The sequence below is a fragment of the Salmo salar genome, chromosome 13 (genome assembly GCF_965601325.2).
Source record: "Salmo salar chromosome 13, fSalSal1, whole genome shotgun sequence".
Lineage (NCBI taxonomy): Eukaryota > Metazoa > Chordata > Actinopteri > Salmoniformes > Salmonidae > Salmo > Salmo salar.
Window position 1 is genome coordinate 52,497,501 of NC_138303.1, and position 19,805 is coordinate 52,517,305.

Here is a 19,805-nt window from a genome sequence, read left to right on the forward strand (position 1 = left end):
CTAGGGCTGTTGCGGTGACCGTATTACTGCGACACCGGCGGTCACGAGTCATGAAGACAGTCAAATTCCACATGACCGCTTAGTCATGTTAATTAGGCTTCTCCAAGCTCTGATGCTGCTGATGGTCATTAGTAGCCTACCGAACTTGCTAACTGCCTGGTACTCAGCACTCTCTTGTCCCTCTAATCACTCTGACATCAATGCAAATGTGTTTGAAATTCTGAACAAACACTAAATGAAAGCCCATGAGCTCATGTTGTGCAACATTTCTGTAGGCTATGCAATTGTGGAAGAAAACAGAGTGATGGCTTCTACTAAAGAGGAGGGTCCCATCAGCTTTCTATAGGCTAGGCCTACTATATTTATTTCATAACTTTCCTAATATTAAGCACGTAGGCTATACTCCTGTTTGGAAGATAAATAATCTGGCTGGCCTGAAAATGAACCACGGGAAAAGCGTCCTCCATTTGCTATTTAAGTGCGTAGTTGACATGTATTGTTTCCCGCTGCCTCTGTTTCAAGACTGGTGCATGGTAATGGTCCATTCTAAATCAAAACAAATTTATCACACATTACTTACTATATGTAAAGACAAGATTAAATCAAGAATAGTAGGATTGGTGACAATATTAGCCTATCGCTTGTGAATTATATACAGTTGAAGTCGGAAGTTTACATACACCTTAGACAAATATATCACTATTTTAAGAATATGAAATGTCAGAATAATAGTAGAGTGATTTAATTCAGCTTTAATTTCTTTCATCACATTCCCAGTGGGTCAGAAGTTTACATACACTCAATTAGTATTTGGTAGCATTGCCTTTAAATTGTTCAACCTCTTACATCTAGATGTTCCGCTAGCGGAACGCCTCGCCAATATCCAATGATAGAGCGTGGCGTGAATTACAAACTCCTCGAAAATCCCAAAACTTCAATTTTTCAAACATATGACTATTTTACACAATTTTAAAGACAAGACTCTCCTTTATCTAACCACATTGTCCGATTTTCAAAAAGGCTTTACAACGAAAGCAAAACATTAGATTATGTCAGGAGAGTACCCAGCCAGAAATAATCAGACACGCATTTTTCAAGCTAGCATATAATGTCACCAAAACCACAGCTAAATGCAGCACTAACCTTTGATGATCTTCATCAGATGACACTCCTAGGACATTATGTTATACAATACATGCATGTTTTGTTCAATCAAGTTCATATTTATATCAAAAACCAGCTTTTTACATTAGCATGTGACGTTCAGAACTAGCATACCCACCGCAAACTTCCAGTGAATTTACTAACAATTTACTAAATTACTCACGATAAACGTTCACAAAAGGCATAACAATTATTTTAAGAATTATAGATACAGAACTCCTCTATGCACTCGATGTGTCCGATTTTAAAATAGCTTTTTGGTGAAAGCACATTTTGCAATATTCTAAGTACATAGCCCAGCCATCACGGGCTAGTTATTTAGACACCCGGCAAGTTTAGCCTTCACCAAAATCAGATTTACGATTACAAAAGTTTGATTACCTTTTGTTGTCTTCGTCAGAATGCACTCCCAGGACTGCTACTTCAATAACAAATGTTGGTTTGGTCCAAAATAATCCATCGTTATATCCGAATACCGGCGTTTTGTTCGTGCGTTCCAGAAACTATCCGAAATGGTAAATCAGGGTCGTGCGCATGGCGCATTTCGTGACAAAAAAAAATCTAAATATTCCATTACCGTACTTCGAAGCATGTCAACTGCTGTTTAAAATCAATTTTTATGCAATTTATCTCGTAAAAAAACGATAATATTCCGACCGGGAATCTCCTTTTCGGTAAACAGAGGAAAAAACACAAAGACGGGGGCGGCCAGTGCACGCGCCTAAGCCCACAGTCCCTTGATCGGCCACTGGAGAAAGGCGATAATGTGTTTCAGCCTGGGGCTGGAATGGCGACATTCAGGTTTTTCCCGGGCTCTGAGAGCCTATTGGAGCCGTGGGAAGTGTCACGTTACCGCAGAGATCCTAAGTTTTGGAATGAGATGTCAAAGAAAGACAATAAATGGTCAGACAGGCCACTTCCTGTAAAGGAATCTCTCAGGTTTTGACCTGCCATTTGAGTTCTGTTATACTCACAGACACCATTCAAACAGTTTTAGAAACTTTGGAGTGTTTTCTATCCAAAGCTAATAATTATATGCATATTCTAGTTTCTGGGCAGGAGTAATAATCAGATTAAATCGGGTACGTTTTTTATCCAGCCGTGAAAATACTGCCCCCTAGCCATAACAGGTTAAAATAGCTTTTCGGTGAAAGCACATTTTGCAATATTCTGAGTAGATAGCCCGGCCATCACAGGCTAGCTATTTTGACACCCACCAAGTTTGGCACTCACCAAACTCAGATTTACTATAAGAAAAATTGGATTACCTTTGCTGTTTTTCGTCAGAATGCACTCCCAGGACTTCTACTTCAACACCCAATGTTGTTTTGGTTCCAAATCATCCATAGTTATCCAAATAGCGGCGTTTTGTTCTTGTGTTCAAGACACTATCCGAAGGGTGACGCGCCGGCGCGTATCGTGACAAAAAAAATCTAAATATTCCATTACCGTACTTCGAAGCATGTCAAACGCTGTTTAAAATCAATTTCTATGCGATTTTTCTCGTAAAATAGCGATAATATTCCGACCGGGAGACGTTGTTTTCGTTCAAAGACTGAAAGAAGAAAATGGTGTCTTCACATGCGCGCCCGTGTCATTGTTCTCAGATCGATCACTATCCAAATCCCCTACTGTTTTCCGCCCAGGGACTGCAGAGTCATCATTCCCCGTCCTGGTGCCTTCTGAGAGCCTATGGGAGCCTTAGAAAATGTCACGTTACAGCAGAGGTCCTCTATTTTCCATAGAGGCTATAGAAGGACAAGAAATGGTCAGAGAGGGCACTTCCTGTATGGAATCTTCTCAGGTTTTGGCCTGCCATATGAGTTCTGTTATACTCACAGACACCATTCAAACAGTTATTGAAACTTTAGGGTGTTTTCTATCCAAATCAAACAATTATATGCATATTCTAGTTTCTGGGCAGGAGTAATAACCAGATTAAATTGGGTACGTTTTTTTATCCGGCCGTGAAAATGCTGCTCCTATCCTAAACAGGTTAACTTGGGTCAAACGTTTCGGGTAGCCTTCCACAAGCTTCCCACAATAGGTTGGGTGAATTTTGGCCCATTCCTCCTGACAGAGCTGGTGTAACTGAGTCATGTTTGTAGGCCTCCTTGCTCGCAAACGTTTTTTCAGTTCTGCCCACAAATCTTCTATAGGATTGAGATCAGGGCTTTGTGATGGCCACTCCAATAGCTTGACTTTGTTGTCCTTAAGCCATTTTGCCACAACTTTGGAAGTATGCTTGGGGTCATTGTACATTTGGAAGACCCATTTGCGACCAAGCTTTAACTTCCTGACTGATGTCTTGAGATGTTGCTTCAATATATCCACATAATTTCCTTTCCTCATGATGCCATCTATTTTGTGAATGTGGTACCGTCAGGCGTTTGGAAATTGCTTCCAAGAATGAACCAGACTTGCAGAGGTTTACAATTTTTTTTCTGAGGTCTTGGCTGATTTCTTTTGATTTTCCCATGATGTCAAGTAAAGAGGCACTGAGTTTGAAGGAAGGCCTTGAAATACATCCACAGGCACACCTCCAATTGACTCAAATGATGTCAATTAGCCTATCAGAAGCTTCTAAAGCCATGACATCCTTTTCTGGAATTTTCCAAGCTGTTTAAAGGCACAGTCAACTTAGTGTATGTAAACTTCTGACCCAATGGAATTGTGATACAGTGAAATAATCTGTCTGTAAACAATTGTTGGAAAAAGTACTTGTCACGCACAAGGTAGATGTCTTAACCGACTTGCCAAAACTATAGAAATTTGTGGAGTGGTTGAAAAACAATTTTTAATGACTCCAACCTAACTGTATGTAAACTTCCGACTTCAACTGTATTTTCACTTGTGAATGATGTCCAGCAAAAGAAACTGCCTTTGTTTTTTGCGACTTTTCCGAATCATAGTCGCAGACCTCATGTAACCTAGCCCATAGGCATATATGTTTTGATAAGGTTTGTATCACAAGTAATGTGGCCAAATAACTTCTTAAAATTAAGCACATTAATCTGCTTTACAAGGGGTGTAGAGCCTAACTGGCATACATAAGCAGTGTGTGAGTTTCAAGTTTGGGGGAAATAATTTTTCTATAAAAATGCACCTTTATAATGAAAGCATTACATGCATAATCATGGTCAGTTTTGATAATGGTGTTTTCCCACTAACGGAACATTCGCCCTTATAGCCTACTACCATGTGCACATTGTTGTGCTTATAATGTAAAGAAATACAATTTTAACCTAAAATGTTCTGATCTGTTGCATCAGCCACATTGTGTAATAAAAGGTTTTTTGATGCTAGTGGTTGTATTAATTTGGGATCTATTGCTTCCCACAATGGTCTCAGAATATGTTTGGGATATTTATTTCTCACATAGTACAAAACTCAACCTATTCTATGGGGGATAGAAGATTGACATAGGCTAGTGATTTTGTTGTTCGTTAGGCCTACTCATCTTGTTGGCTGACGAAAAGTAAATAAACAGTTCTTCCAATATCTTCAATATGCACCTCGGAATTGGATAAGGATGCACGCAGTTGCGTCCCCGATATTTCTGTCTTCACTTGTAGCCTGTGAGAAAGACCCAAACACGTGATGGAGAGCCATGTGAGTGAGAGGTGCCTAGGAGCATGCAGCACTCAGGGAGAAAGGCACAACACAGCCCTCTCATTCACAATTTACCCAAATCTTGTCTGTATGATATGACTAATGATGATTTGAAAAAAAAGTACATTAATATCTTTAAATTAAGCATATAAGAGTACCTATTTCTTTGTTAACCGCTCAACACAGAATAGCCGCATGTGAGCAGTCCCTCAAATCGTTTGGAGCTTTGTTCTGTTCTGTTCTTCATAGGGCACACTGGCCGCAAAAAGCATGGATTCTTTTAGGGTGCATTACGTCCACAAAGGGGATGCCGCTGTGAAATTTGAGGCATTATCAAGTGCTTGTCAAATTGTGAATGAGAGCCTAATGAAGTGTCTACAACCTGCGCATAAAACTAATCATCGTTAGTCATATCATACAGCCTTACAATGAATTAAACATCTAACCATATAGCCCAACGTTTGTAGAACAACTACATTTACATGAATAACTCTAAATTAAGCATATAGGAGTATCTATTTCTTTGTTAACCGCTCAACACAGAATAGAGCAGTCCCTCATCATTTAGAGCTTTGTTCAATTGTATTCTTCATACTATAAAATAATGCCATGGAATTCTAAGCAAATCTTGTCTGCTAAATGAACTAGTGTAGCCCACAGCCATTTGGCATAGCCAGATCAGGACATACCATAAGGACAACTCATAGTATGCAATTATTTTATTCTGAAATAGACTACATAGCCCTAGTTACTGCACAGTAAGATCAGGTAATGTGTTACCGAAAAAAATTGTGATATAAATTAATTTCCATGTAGAGCATATAAAATGGTGTCTGTATAAAACTCACCATAGAAATTATATTTATATTGTAGTAATTTTATGATTGACAATATGAACGCTCCCTCCTTCCCTCTCCCCAGGAGACATGCTGCGTCCCCTACTGCATGGAGAGCGCTACGTGGCCGGCTACGGGCTGCAGACGGGAGAGATCCACACCCTGATGTACAACAACCACCCATACCGGGCCTTCCCCGTACTCCTGCTAGACACTGTGCCCTGGTACCTGCGCCTCTACATCCACACGCTCACTGTCAGCAGCAAGGGCCGTGACAACAAACCCAGTGAGTACTTCAATGCTGCTGTTCACCTGCTGACACTGTTCCACCTAAGCCTGATATAAATGGCAGCTACCTATTGATAGCAGTTGAGGGAAAAGCCATTTCTTCCCACATGGGGGAGCACATGCTTCAGTATCATAAAGCCTCATGCAGCCACAAAATGTGCCTGACCTAAAATGTTATATTTTGAAGAGAATTTGATAAAGCGAAAACCAGGTTTTTGACATTTTTATAAATGTCTTAAAAATAAAGAACATGCATAAATAAGGTAAGTATTCAGACCCTTTGCTATCAGACTCTAAATTAATCTCAGATGCATCATTTTTCCATTTATCATTCTTGCAATGTTTCTACAACTTGATTGGCGTCCACCTGTGGTAAATTCAATTGATTTGAAAAGGCACACACCTGTCTATATAAGGTCCCACAATTGACAGTGCATGTTAGAGCAAAAACTAAGCCATGAGGTCAAACTAATTGTCCATAGATCTCCGAAACAGGATTTTGTTGAAGCACAGATCTGGGGAAGGGTACCAACACATTTCTGCAGCATTTAAGGTTCCCAAGAACACAGTGGCCTCCTTCGTTCTTAAATGGAAGAAGTATGGAACCACCAAGGCCCTTCCTAGAGCTGGCCAGCCGGCCAAACTGAGCAATCGGGAGAAGGACCCAATGGTCCCTCTGACAAATCTCCATAGTTCTTCTGTGGACATGGGAGAACCTACCAGAAGGACAACCATCTCTGTAGCACTCCACTAATCAGGCCTTTATGGTTGAGTGGCCAGACGGAAGCCACTCCTCACTAAAAGGCACATGACAGCCCGCTTGGAGTTTGCCAAAAGGCCCCTAAAGGACTCTGACCATGAGAAACAAGATTCTCTGTTCTGGTGAAACCAAGATTGAACTCTTTGGCCTGAATGCGTCACGTCTGCAGGAAACCTGGCACCATCCTTATGGTGAAGCATGGTGGAGGCTGCATCATGCTGTGGGGATGTTTTTCAGCAGCAGAGACTGGGAGACTAGTCCGGATCGAGGGAAAGATAAACGGTGCAAAGTACAGAGAGATCCTTGATGAAAACCTACTCCATTGCGCTCAGGACCTGACTGGGGCGAAGGTTCACCTTCCAACAGGACAATGACCCTAAGCACACAGCCAAGACAATGCAGGAGTGGCTTCGGGACAAGTCTCTGAATAACATCCTTGAGTGGCACAGCCAGAGCTTGGACTTGAACCCGATCGGACATCTCTGAAGAGACCTGAAAATAGCTGTGCAGCAACGTTCCCCATCCAACCTGACAGAGCTTGAGAGCATCTGCAGAGAAGAATGGGAGAAACTCCCCAAATACAGGTGCGCCAAGCTTGTAGCGTCATACCCAAGGAGAGACTAGTCAGTAATCGCTGCCTAAGGTGCTTCAACAAAGAACTGAGTAAAGGGTCTGAATACTTATCTAAATGTGATATTTCAGTTTTTATTTTTATGAATGTGTACAAATTCAAAAAAACTGTTCGCTATGGGGTGATGTGTGTTTGTAGATTGGGGGAACATTTATTTAAAAAATGTTTTTAATAAGGCTGTAATGTAACAAAATGTGGAAAAAGTCAAGGGGTCTGAATACTTTTCGAATGCACTGTAGTTTCATTCAATCAATGAATGAATCAAAGTTCAATGTTTATTATTTTCTCCATGGCATGAAGAGTGCAATAGCTCAAACTGAAGAGAATCCAATCAATCTTCTGAGAAGATTGATTGGATTCTTTCTCTCATTGATATGTTTCACACCTTTCCAATTCAGACTCAAAATAGGGACTTCATTATCATAATGTGGGATATAATGGGTATACAGTTGAAGTCGGAAGTTTACATAGTTATGTTGGAGTCATTAAAACTTGTTTTTCAACCACTCCACGAATTTCTTGTTAACTATAGCTTTGGCAAGTCGGTTAGGACATTTACTTCGTGCATGACACAAGTAATTGTTCCAACAATTGTTTACAGACAGATTATTTCACTTATAATTCACTGTATCACAATTCCAGTGGGTCCGAAGTTTACGTAGCTTGGAAAATTCCAGAAAATAATGCCATGGATTCAGAAGCTTCTGATAGGCTAATTGACATAATTTTTGTCAATTGGAGGTGTACCTGTGGATGTATTTCAAGGCCTACCTTCAAACTCAGTGCCTCTTTGCTTGACACCATGGGAAAGTCAAAAGAAATCAGCGAAGACCTCAGGAAAAATAAGTTGTAGACCTCCACAAGTCTGGTTCATCCTTGGGAGCAATTTCCAAACGCCTGAAGGTACCACGTTCATCTGTACAAACAATAGTACGCAAGTATAAACACCATGGGACCACGCAGCCGTCATACAGCTCATGAAGGAGACGCGTTCTGTCTCCTAGAGATGAATGTACTTTGGTGCAAAAAGTGCAAATCAATCCCAGAACAGCAGCAAAGGACCTTGTGAAGATGCTGGAGGAAACAGGTACAACATTTTTTATATTGACTTATCCTGAAAGGCTGCTCAGCAAAGAAGAAGGCACTGCTCCAAAACCGCCATAAAAAAGCCAGACTACGGTTTGCAACTGCACATGGAGACAAAGATTGTACTTTTTGGAAAAATGTCCTCTGTTTTGATGAAACAAAAATAGAACTGTTTGGCCATAATGACCATCGTTATGTTTGGAGGAAAAAGGGGGGAGGATTGCAAACCGAAGAACACCATCCCAACCGTGAAGCACAGGGGTGGCAGCGTCATGTTGTGGGTGTGCTTTTCTGCAGGACTGGTGCACTTCACAAAATAGATGGCATCATGAGGTAGGAAAATTATGTGGATATATTGAAGCAACATCTCAAGACATCAGTCAGGAAGTTAAAGCTTGGTCGCAAATGGGTCTTCCAAATGTACAATGACCCCAAGCATACTTCCAAAGTTGTGGCAAAATGGCTTAAGGACAACAAAGTCAAGCTATTGGAGTTGCCATCACAAAGCCCTGATCTCAATCCTATAGAAAATTTGTGGGCAGATCTGAAAAAGCGTGTGCGAGCAAGGAGGCCTACAAACCTGACTCAGTTACACCAGCTCTGTCATGAGGAATGGGCCAAAATTCACCCAACTTATTGTGGGAAGCTTGTGGAAGGCTACCCGAAATGTTTGACCCAAGTTAAACAATTTAAAGGCAATGCTACCATATACTAATTGAGTGTATGTAAACTTCTGACCCACTGGGAATGTGATGAAAGAAATTAAAGCTGAAATAAATCACTCTCTACTGTTATTCTGACATTTCATATTCTTAAAATAAAGTGGTGATCCCAACTGACCTAAGACAGGGAATTTTTACGATGATTAAATGTCAGGAATTGTGAAAAACTGAGTTTAAATGTATTTGGCTGAGATGTATTTAAACTTCCGACTTCAGCTGTATGGTCTTCTCTATTCGCAACAGAAAATTGACAGTCAAATGATTTGGCGTAAATAAAAGCAAGCACCAAAAGCTTGATAAGTGTATGACATGTGAAAGCTTAATTACAATATTAGTGGGAATGGAATATAATTGGATAATTACAGGAAAGTTAGTTCAGATTGATGCAGCGTGTGGATCGCCATTTCTAAGATCAATATGGACAGTGCCCTGTCCTTGAAGTTGAATAGGCACTTTACTAACAAGGGGGCTTTGTTAGAGCACTATTTAAGAAATGAGAGAGAGGCTTACCGGTTTGACAGATGCAATTATGTTATCCATATATTTTTGTCGATAGACCTATAGCTTTTTCCTCCCATTTTGTCACCATGCACTCCTGAGTCGGATTCGGGCCTCATGTCTGGGGTGGAAAATTGTCTTCTGAAAGTACCATGCTTAGATTCATAATGACATTTCAGATTGAATTCTTTGCAAACAGCGATAGTTTAGTTCCAAACAAGACACACTAGTTTTGCTTTGGAGAAACACTGTTCAATTTAATATATTTTAATAAAGTAGGTAGGCCTATTAACATAGTTATTGGTGATTCTACCACTGTAATCAGATTTATATTTTCATTGAATTAGCCCATTAACCACATGTTAATTGTGTAGTTTAACCTACTGTGAAGGGCTTTGAATTGGGCAGCTAGTAGGCTATTTGCTAATAGGCTAATTATGTTCAGCCCACAGACTAGTTACAAGCTCAGGAACAAATTGGCTGGAGGCCAAACCTAGCTGTATATTGTAAGTTCAGTCATTATCATGCAGATCATTCAAATGTGTGGATATAGGCCTAGTACTAAACTTGAAGAACTTGTGATTTGTCTCTGTGAAATTGTAGTTGCTCACCAGTTCTATTTTTATTGCTATATAGCACTGGTCCTCTTACATTTTAATTCCAGGTTGCATATCACAATATTTAAGAGCATATCGGATGGTCTGCTCTGCCCGTAAGTCACACCAAGCATAGGGTCACTATACATTTTTATTTTACCAGTGAACAAACTATGACATAGCTCCCTAATATTGTCTGATGTATATAATTAATGTATTACATGAATGGTGGCCATAGCCATGTTTTAATGCAATTTTTTTACCCTGCTCTGTGTATTCAATGTATTCCATTTAAAATGTGGCTCCCAGTGTGGATAGTTCCAGGGCTATTATGACGCATCTGACAGTTCCTTCTCTATATGTTCCTAGGGCAAGTGCAGGGGGGTTGCCTAGCAACACCTGCCTCGGTGGGAGACAAGGTCTGCATATTCCCATGATTTGTGAATCTATCCGGACAGTACAGATAAATTGGCTTTAAAAAAGTAAAATTTCATCTAATAGTGAGAAGTAGCTAACAAAATAACTACATTATGGTATTCACTAATCATAAACTATTTACATAATAGAAATTTGGGTACAATTTTGTACACAATTCTTACTTACCTAATGTTTTATATTGATAATTTTATGGGAGAAGGTTTTGTTTAAGCTATTGGGTTTCTCACCTCTGCTACACTTATGTATTATGTTACTGTCACTATTAGGGCTGTGACGGTTTTTGTATAACCATGTAATCAATGATAATGGATGATTGTTGTTTTAAAATCAACTTCATATTCAAGTCGGCAAACTTTACTCAAAAGCAGCAAATTAAAAGGAAGCCTGTTTTACGTCTAAATGCTGATATAAGGAGAGATGGGATGAGGAAAAACCCAGCCATAAAAAAAGATGACAGGTGCGGTTGAGTCTGTTTCCACGTTAACATGGACTCTTTACAACATGTTTAAACTTGGCTGCTCCTTGGTTCAGCAAGGTGTTGAAGCAAACACATCTTCAGTTGCCTAGGCTATGCATAGGAGAGAATACACAAAAAGAAAAGTGTGTATATATATATATATATCAAAACTTTTGGCCACGTGTGTGTGTGTATATATCTAGTTTTGAGAATGACACAAATATTAATTTTCACAAAGTCTGCCTCAGTTTGTATGATGGCAATTTGCATATACTCCAGAATGTTATGAATAGTTATCAGATGAATTGCAATTAATTGCAAAGTCCCTCTTTGCCATGCAAATGAACTGAATCCCCCAAAAAACATTTCCACTGCATTTCAGCCCTGCCACAAAAGGACCAGCTGACATCATGTCAGTGATTCTCTCATTAACACAGGTGTGAGTGTTGACGAGGACAAGGCTGGAGATCACTCTGTCATGCTGATTGAGTTCGAATAACAGACTGGAAGCTTCAAAAGGAAGGTGGTGCTTGGAATCATTGTTCTTCCTCTGTCAAATAGGGTTACTTGCAAGGAAACACATGCCGTCATCATTGCTTTGCACGAAAAGGGCTTCACAGGCAAGGATATTGCTGCCAGTAAGATTGCACCTAAATCAAACATTTATCGGATCATCAAGAACTTCAAGGATAGTGGTTCACTTGTTGTGAAGAAGGCTTCAGGGTGCCCAAGAAAGTCCAGCAAGCGCCAGGACCATCTAAAGTTGATTCAGCTATGGGATCGGGGCACCACCAGTACAGAGCTTGCTCAGGAATGGCAGCAGGCAGGTGTGAGTGCATCTGCACACACATTGAGGCGAAGACTTTTGGAGGATGGCCTGGTGTCAAGAAAGGCAGCAAAGAAGCCACTTCTCTGCAGGAAAAACATCAGGGACAGACTGATATTCTGCAAAAGGTACAGGGATTGGACTGCTGAGGACTGGGGTAAAGTAATTTTCTCTGAATCGCCTTTCCGATTGTTTGGGGCATCTGGAAAAAAGCTTTTCCGGAGAAGACGAAGTGAGCGCTACCATCAGTCCTGTGTCATGCCAACAGTAAAGCATCCTGAGACCATTCATGTGTGGGGTTGCTTCTCAGCCAAGGGAGTGGGCTCACTCACAATTTTGCCTAAGAACACAGCCATGAATAAAGAATGGTACCAACACATCCTCTGAGAGCAACTTCTCCCAACCATCCAGGAACAGTTTGGTGACGAACAATGCCTTTTCCAGCATGATGGAGCACCTTGCCATAAGGCAAAAGTGATAACTAAGTGGCTCGGGGAACAAAACATCGATATTTTGGGTCCATGGCCAGGAAATTCCCCAGACCTTAATCCCATTGAGAACTTGTGGTCAATCCTCAAGAGGTGGGTGGACAAACAAAAACCCACAAATTCTGACAAACTCCAAGCATTGATTATGCAAGAATGGGCTGTCATCAGTCAGGATGTGGCCCAGAAGTTAATTCACAGCATGCCAGGGCGGATTGCAGAGGTCTTGAAAAAGAAGGGTCAACACTGCAAATATTGACTCTTTGCATCAACTTCATGTAATTGTCAATAAAAGCCTTTGACACTTATGAAATGCTTGTAATTATACTTCAGTATTCCATAGTAACATCTGACAAAAATATCTAAAGACACTGAAGCAGCAAACTTTGAAAATGTATATTTGTGTCATTCTCAACTTTTGGCCACAACTGTACACATATGTACAGTGGCAAGAAAGAGTATGTGAACCCTTTGGAATTTCCTGGACTTCGGCATAAATTGGTCATAAAATTTGATCTGATCTTCATCTGTCACAACAATAGACAAACAGTCTGCTTAAACTAATAACACACAAACAATTATGTTTTCATGTCTTTATTGAACACACCGTGTAAATATTCACAAAGCAGGGTGGGAAAAGTATGTGAACTCTTGGATTTAATAACTGGTTGACCCTCTTTTGGCAGCAATAACCTTGAGCAAACGTTTTCTGTAGCTCCTGACCTGCACAACGGTCAGGAGGAATTTTGGACCATTCCTCTTTACAAAACTGTTTCAGTTCAGCAATACTCTCAGGATGTCTGGTGTGAACTGCTCTCGATGTCATGCCACAGCATCTCGATCGGGGTTGAGGTCAGGACTTTGACTGGGCCACTCCAGAAGGCGTATTTTCTTCTGTTGAAGCCATTCTGTTGTTGATTTACTTCTATGTTTTGGGTTGTTGTCCTGTTGCATCACCCAATTTCTGTTGAGCTTCAGTTGGCGGACATATAGCCTTATATTCTCCTGAGAAATATCTTGATGAACTTGGGAATTCATTTTTCCGTCGATGATTGCAAGCTGTCCAGGCCCTGAGGCAGCAAATCAGCTCCAAACCAAGATCAAATTTATTTGTCACATACACATGGTTAGCAGGTGTTAATGCAAGTGTAGCGAAATGCTTGTGCTTCTAGTTCCGACCATGCAGTAATATCTAACAAGTAATATAACCTAACAATTTCACAACTACCTTATACACACACAAGTGTAAAGAAATGAATATGAATATGTACATAAAAATATATAAGTGAGTGATGGCCGAACGGCATAGGCAAGATGCAGTAGATGGTGTAGAGTACAGTATATACATATGAGATGAGCAATGCAGGGTATGAAAACATATGAAGTGACATTGTTTAAAGTGGCTAGTGATGCATTACATCAAGATGGCAAGATGCAGTAGATGGTATAGTGTACAGTATATACATAAGAGATGAGTAATGTAGGGTAAGTAAACATTATATAATATAAAGTGGCTCGTGATAAATTGATTACATCAATTTTTCCATTATTAAAGTGGGTGGAGTTGAGTCAGTATGTTGGCAGCAGCCACTCAATGTTAGTGATGGCTGTTTAACAGTCTGATGGCCTTGAGATAGAAGCTGTTTTTGTCTCTCGGTCCCCGCTTTGATGCACCTGTACTGACCTCGCCTTCTGGATGATAGCGGGATGAACAGGCAGTGGCTCGGGTGGTTGTTGTCCTTGATGATCTTTTTTGCCTTCCTGTGACATCGGGTGGTGTAGGTGTCCTGGAGGGCAGGTAGTTTGCACCCGGTGATGCGTTGTGCAGACCTCACTACCCTCTGGAGAGCCTTCCGGTTATGGGCAGAGTAGCTGCCGTACCAGGCGGTGATACAGCCCGACAGGATGCTCTCGATTGTGCATCTGTAAAAGTTTGTGTGTTTTTGGTGACAAGCCGAATTTCTTCAGCCTCCTGAGGTTGAAGAGGCGCTGCTGTGCCTTCTTCACCACGCTGTCTGTGTGGGTGGACCATTTCAGTTTGTCCGTGATGTGTACGCCGAGGAACTTAAAAGTCTCCACCCTCTCCACTACTGTCCCGTCAATGTAGATAGGGGGCTGCTCCCTCTGCTGTTTCCTGAAGTTCACGATCATCTCCTTTGTTTTGTTGACATTGAGTGTGAGGTTATTTTCCTGACACCACACTCCGAGGGCCCTCACCTCCTCCCTTTAGGCCGTCTTGTCGTTGTTGGTAATCAAGCCTACCACTGTAGTGTCGTCTGCAAACTTGATGATTGAGTTGGAGGCGTGCATGGCCACGCAGTCATGGGTGAACAGGGAGTACAGGAGAGGGCTGAGAACGCACCCTTGTGGGGACCCAGTGTTGAGGATCAGCGGGGTGGAGATGTTACCTACCCTCACCACCTGGGGGCGGCCCGTCAGGAAGTCCAGGACCCAGTTGCACAGGGCGGGGTCGAGACCCAGGGTCTCGAGCTTAATGACGAGTTTGGAGGGTACTATGGTGTTCAACGCTGAGCTGTAATCGATGAACAGCATTCTTACATAGGTATTCCTCTTGTCCAGATGGGTTAGGGCAGTGTGATGGCGATTGCGTCGTCTGTGGACCTATTGTGGCGGTAAGCAAATTGGTGTGGGTCTAGGGTGTCAGGTAGGGTGGAGGTGATAGTCCTTATCTTGTCTCTCAAAGCACTTCATGATGACAGAAGTGAGTGCTACAGGGCGGTAGTCATTTAGCTCAGTTACCTTAGCTTTCTTGGGAACAGGAACAATGGTGGCCCTCTTGAAGCATGTGGGGACAGCAGACTGGGATAAGGATTGATTGAACATGTCTGTAAACACACCAGCCAGCTGGTCTGCGCATGCTCTGAGGACGCGGCCGGGGATGCCGTCTGGGCCTGCAGCCTTGCGAGGGTTAACACGTTTAAATATTTTACTCACGTTGGCTACAGTGAATGAGAGCCTACAGGTTTTGGTAGCGGGCCGTGTCAGTGGCACTGAATTGTCCTCAAAGCGAGCAAAAAAGTTGTTCAGTCTATCTGGGAGCAAGGCATCGTAATCCACGACGGGGCTGGTTTTTCTTTTGTAGTCCGTGATTGACTGTAGACCCTGCCACATACCTCTCGTGTCTGAGCCGACTCCACTTTGTCTCTGTACTGAGGCTTAGCTTGTTTGATTTCTTTGCGGAGGGAATAGCTACACTTTGTATTCGGTCATGTTCCGGTCACCTTGCCCTGATTTAAAAGCAGTGGTTCGTGCGTTCAGTTTTGAGCGAATGCTGCCATCAATCCACGGTTTCTGGTTGGGGAATGTTTTAATAGACGCTGTGGGTACGACATCACCGATGCACTTGTTAATGAGCTCGCACACCGAATCAGCGTATTCCTCAGTGTTGTTGTTCGCCGCAATGTGGAACATATCCCAGTCCACGTGATCGAAGCAATGTTGAATCGTGGAATCCGATTGTTCGGTCCAGCGTTGAACAGACCTGAGGGCGGGAGCAACAAAATGGAATCGTGGTCAGCTTTTCCAAAGGGAGGGTGGGGGAGGGCCTTATATGCGTCGCAGAAGTTAGAATAACAGTGGTCTAGGGTTTTGCAACCCTGGTAGCACAATCGATATGCTGATAGAATTTGGGGAGCCTTGTTTTCAGATTAGCCTTGTTAAAATCTCCGGCTACAATAAACGCAGCCTCAGGATATGTGGTTTCCAGTTTACATAGAGTCCAATGAAGTTCTTTCAGGGCCGTCGATGTGTCTGCTTGGGGGGCGATATACATGACTGTGATTATGATTGAAGAGAATTCCTTGGTAGATAATGCGGTCGGCATTTGATAGTGAGGAATTCTAAGTTAGGTGGACAAAAGGACTTGAGTTCCTGTATATTGTTATGATCACACCACGTCTCGATAATCATAAGGCATACACCCCCGCCCTTCTTCTTACCAGAGAGATGCTTGTTTCTGTCGGCGCGATGCGTGAAGAAACTAGGTGGCTGTACCGACTCAGATAGCGTGTCTCGAGTGAGCCATATTTCCGTGAAACAAAGAACGTTAGTCTCGGATGTCTCTCTGGAATGCAACCCTTGCTCGGATTTCGTCTACCTTGTTGTCAAGAGACTGGACATTGGCGAGTAGTATGCTCGGGAGTGGTGCGCGATGTGCCCTTCTATGGAGCCTGACCAGAAGACCGCTCCGTCTGCCCCTTCTTCTACGGCGTCGTTGTTTTGGGTCGCCGGCTGGGATCCGATCCATTGTCCTGGGTGGTAGGCCAAACAGAGGATCCGCTTCGGGAAAGTCGTATTTCTGGTCATAATGTTGGTGAGTTGACATTGCTCTTATATCCAATAGTTCCTCCCGACTGTATGTAATTAAACCTAAGATTACCTGGGGTAACAATGAAAGAATTAACAAATTCTCCCTTTACCATACTTTACAGTTGGGATGAGGTTTTGATGTTGGTGTGTTGTGCCTTTTTTTCTCCACACATAGTGTTGTGTGTTCCTTCCAAACAACTCAACTGTAGTTTAATCTGTCCACAGAATATTTTGCCAGTAGCACTGTGGAACATCCAGATGCTCTTTTGCGAACTTCAGACGTGCAGCAATGTTTTTTGGGACAGCAGTGGCTTCTTCCATGGTGTCCTCCCATGAACACCATTCTTGTTTAGTGTTTTACGTATCGTAGACTCGCCAACAGCGATGTTAGCATGTTTCAGAGATTTCTGTAAGTCTTTAGCTGACACTCTAGGATTCTTCAGGACGGCCACTCCTAGGGAGAGTAGCAACAGTGCTGAACTTTCTCCCACCATGGACTAATGAACATCAAAGGCTTTTAGAGATACTTTTGTAACTCTTTCCAGCTTTATGCAAGTCAACAGTTCTTAATCTTGGGTTTTCTGAGATCTCTTTTGTTCATAGCAAACTCAAATGTTGTTTTTTTTATAGGGCAGGGCAGCTCTAACCAACATCTCCAATCTCGTCTCATTGATTGGACTCCAGGTTAGCTGACTCCTGACTCCAGTTAGCTTTTGGAGAAGTCATTAGCCTAGTGTTTCATATACTTTTTCCAACTATATAATGACTGCTATTTGAGCGATTTTTTTATTTATTTTTTTGTAATTTTTTTAATCTTTTTTATAATTTTTTTTTATTTTTATTTTTTTATTATTATTATTTTTTTTTTTTTTATTATTATTATTATTATTTTTTTATATATAATGGTGACTTCGGTCATTTGGCTGACAAATAACCTCCATCCAAAATGCCATGACCTTCACATTTGGGGCGGCAGGTAGCCTAGTGGTTAGCGCGTTGGGGCAATAACCGAAGGGTTGCTGGATCGAATCCCCAAGCTGACAAGGTAAACATCTGTCATTCTGCTCCTGAACAAGGCATTTAAGTTAACCCACTGTTCCCGGGTAGGCCGTCATTATAAATAAGAATTTGTTCTTAAATGACTTGCCTAGTTAAATAAAGGTAAAAAAAATATAAAAACAGCCCTAGTCATCATTTTACTTGTCTTTCATTGTTGTGTGAGTAAATAAATACAATTTATCTTACTCCCCTCTTCTCTACCTAGGCTACATTCACTACCAGCCGTCCAAAGACCGCCTTCGGCCCCACCTGCTCGAGATGCTGGTCCAGCTGCCCCCGAACTCTGTGACCGAGGTGACCGTGCAGTTTGAGAGGGCACTCCTCAAGTGGACCGAGTACACCCCCGACCCCAACCACGGCTTCTACGTCGGGTACCACTTGACTTTGACTTTATTGATTCATGTTCACTTTTTACAGAAACTGAAAAAGGGCAATGCTATGGGTGAAGTTCTGTACTCTATCCGTCTCTGTCTAATGAAATGCAAACTGTGATGGAAATTTTACGTATAATTTATACATTTTTAATGTTTGCCTAGTGCTGTCAGATTTTATAAGTGCCCTTTGCTCTTGTCTTGCTTCAATTCTGAATGAAGATGGGGCAATTGCTGAAATTGAGATACTACTTGCTTGTAGTCTCTCGATGTTAAGGTTTGCAGTAGAAGACATTTGATTCAATGTTGTCCCTCACTTCAGGTCTTCTGTTATCAGCGCTCTCGTGCCCAGTGTCGTTGCCATGGATACCAACAGCACTCGGGAATGTCCACTTTTCAGCAGCTTGTGAGTAATGAGGCTGTTTTTTTAAGTAGTGGTTGAGCACTTACATAGTTGTCTTAAGTGTGAGTTTATCACCTGAGGTAATGCAATTTGAATGCATCTCAAGGAAATTACACCAAATAAAATCCTCTTTTAAAAGTAGTGTACTATTCCTCAATTCCATTGATTTTAAATGGAATTGACCCCCAACTCTCATACAGTGGTTCCTCCTTTAAAAGTTGCAAGCTTACACCACGGGACTTAGAAGTACCCACCTTCATTGCGTCACACCTTCATTGCTCCAGACCACCACAAGGGGGAGTTAAAGCACTCATGTGTTTGGGTCCCAAGGTTTTTATATGACCAATCATATCGTTATGTTTGGAGGAAAAAGGGGGGAGGATTGCAAACCGAAGAACACCATCCCAACCATGAAGCATGGGGGTGGCAGCATCATGTTGTGGGGGTGCTTTGCTGCAGGAGGGACGGGTGCACTTCACAAAATAGATGGCATCATGAGGTAGGAAAATTATGTGGATATATATTGAAGCAACATCTCAAGACATCAGTCAGGAAGTTAAAGATTGGTCGCTAATGGGTCTTCCAAATGGACAATGACCCCAAGCATACTTCCAAAGTTGTGGCAAAATGGCTTAAGGACAACAAAGTCAAGCTATTGGAGTGGCCATCACCTCAATCCTATAGAACATTTGTGGGCAGAACTGAAAAAGCGTGTGCGAGCAAGGAGGCCTACAAACCTGACTCAGTTACACCAGCTATGTCAGGAGGAATGGGCCAAAATCCACCCAACTTATTGTGGGATGCTTGTGGAAGGCTACCCGAAATGTTTGACCCAAATAAAACAATTTAAAGGCAATGCTACCAAATACTAATTGAGTATATGTAAACTTCTGACACACTGGGAATGTGATGAAAGAAATAAAAGCTGAAATAAATAATTCTCTACAATTATTCTGACATTTCACATTCTTAAAATAAAGTGGTGATCCTACCTGACCTAAGACAGGGAATTTTTACTAGGATTAAATATCAGGAATTGTGAAACTGAGTTTAAATGTATTTGGCTAAGGTGTATGTAAACTTCTGACTTCAACTGTATGTATGTATGTATGTATGTATGTATGTATGTATGTATGTATGTATCTATTAATATTATAACATTTCTTATCGAGCCGTGATGCCCGCAGATTAGATTGCCTTTGCCGATCACTCACTCATCATCTTCATTCATCAGTGAGTCAATG

General features: G+C 41.7%; 1 protein-coding gene across 2 annotated transcripts in view; it reads left to right on the forward strand.

Annotated features, from left to right (window-relative positions):
• Nucleotides 1-19,805, forward strand: part of pigt (phosphatidylinositol glycan anchor biosynthesis, class T) — a 42,795-nt gene that overhangs the window by 15,857 nt on the left and 7,133 nt on the right. Inside the window, exons 9-11 of one of the 2 annotated variants that reach the window (XM_014136553.2) lie at nucleotides 5,698-5,898; nucleotides 17,993-18,158; nucleotides 18,496-18,564. In XM_014136553.2, the coding sequence (XP_013992028.2) occupies nucleotides 5,698-5,898; nucleotides 17,993-18,158; nucleotides 18,496-18,564 (436 nt within the window). Of the gene's footprint in view, nucleotides 1-5,697; nucleotides 5,899-17,992; nucleotides 18,159-18,480; nucleotides 18,565-19,805 lie in introns of both variants that reach the window. The other variant, XM_014136552.3, reaches the window with a different exon arrangement.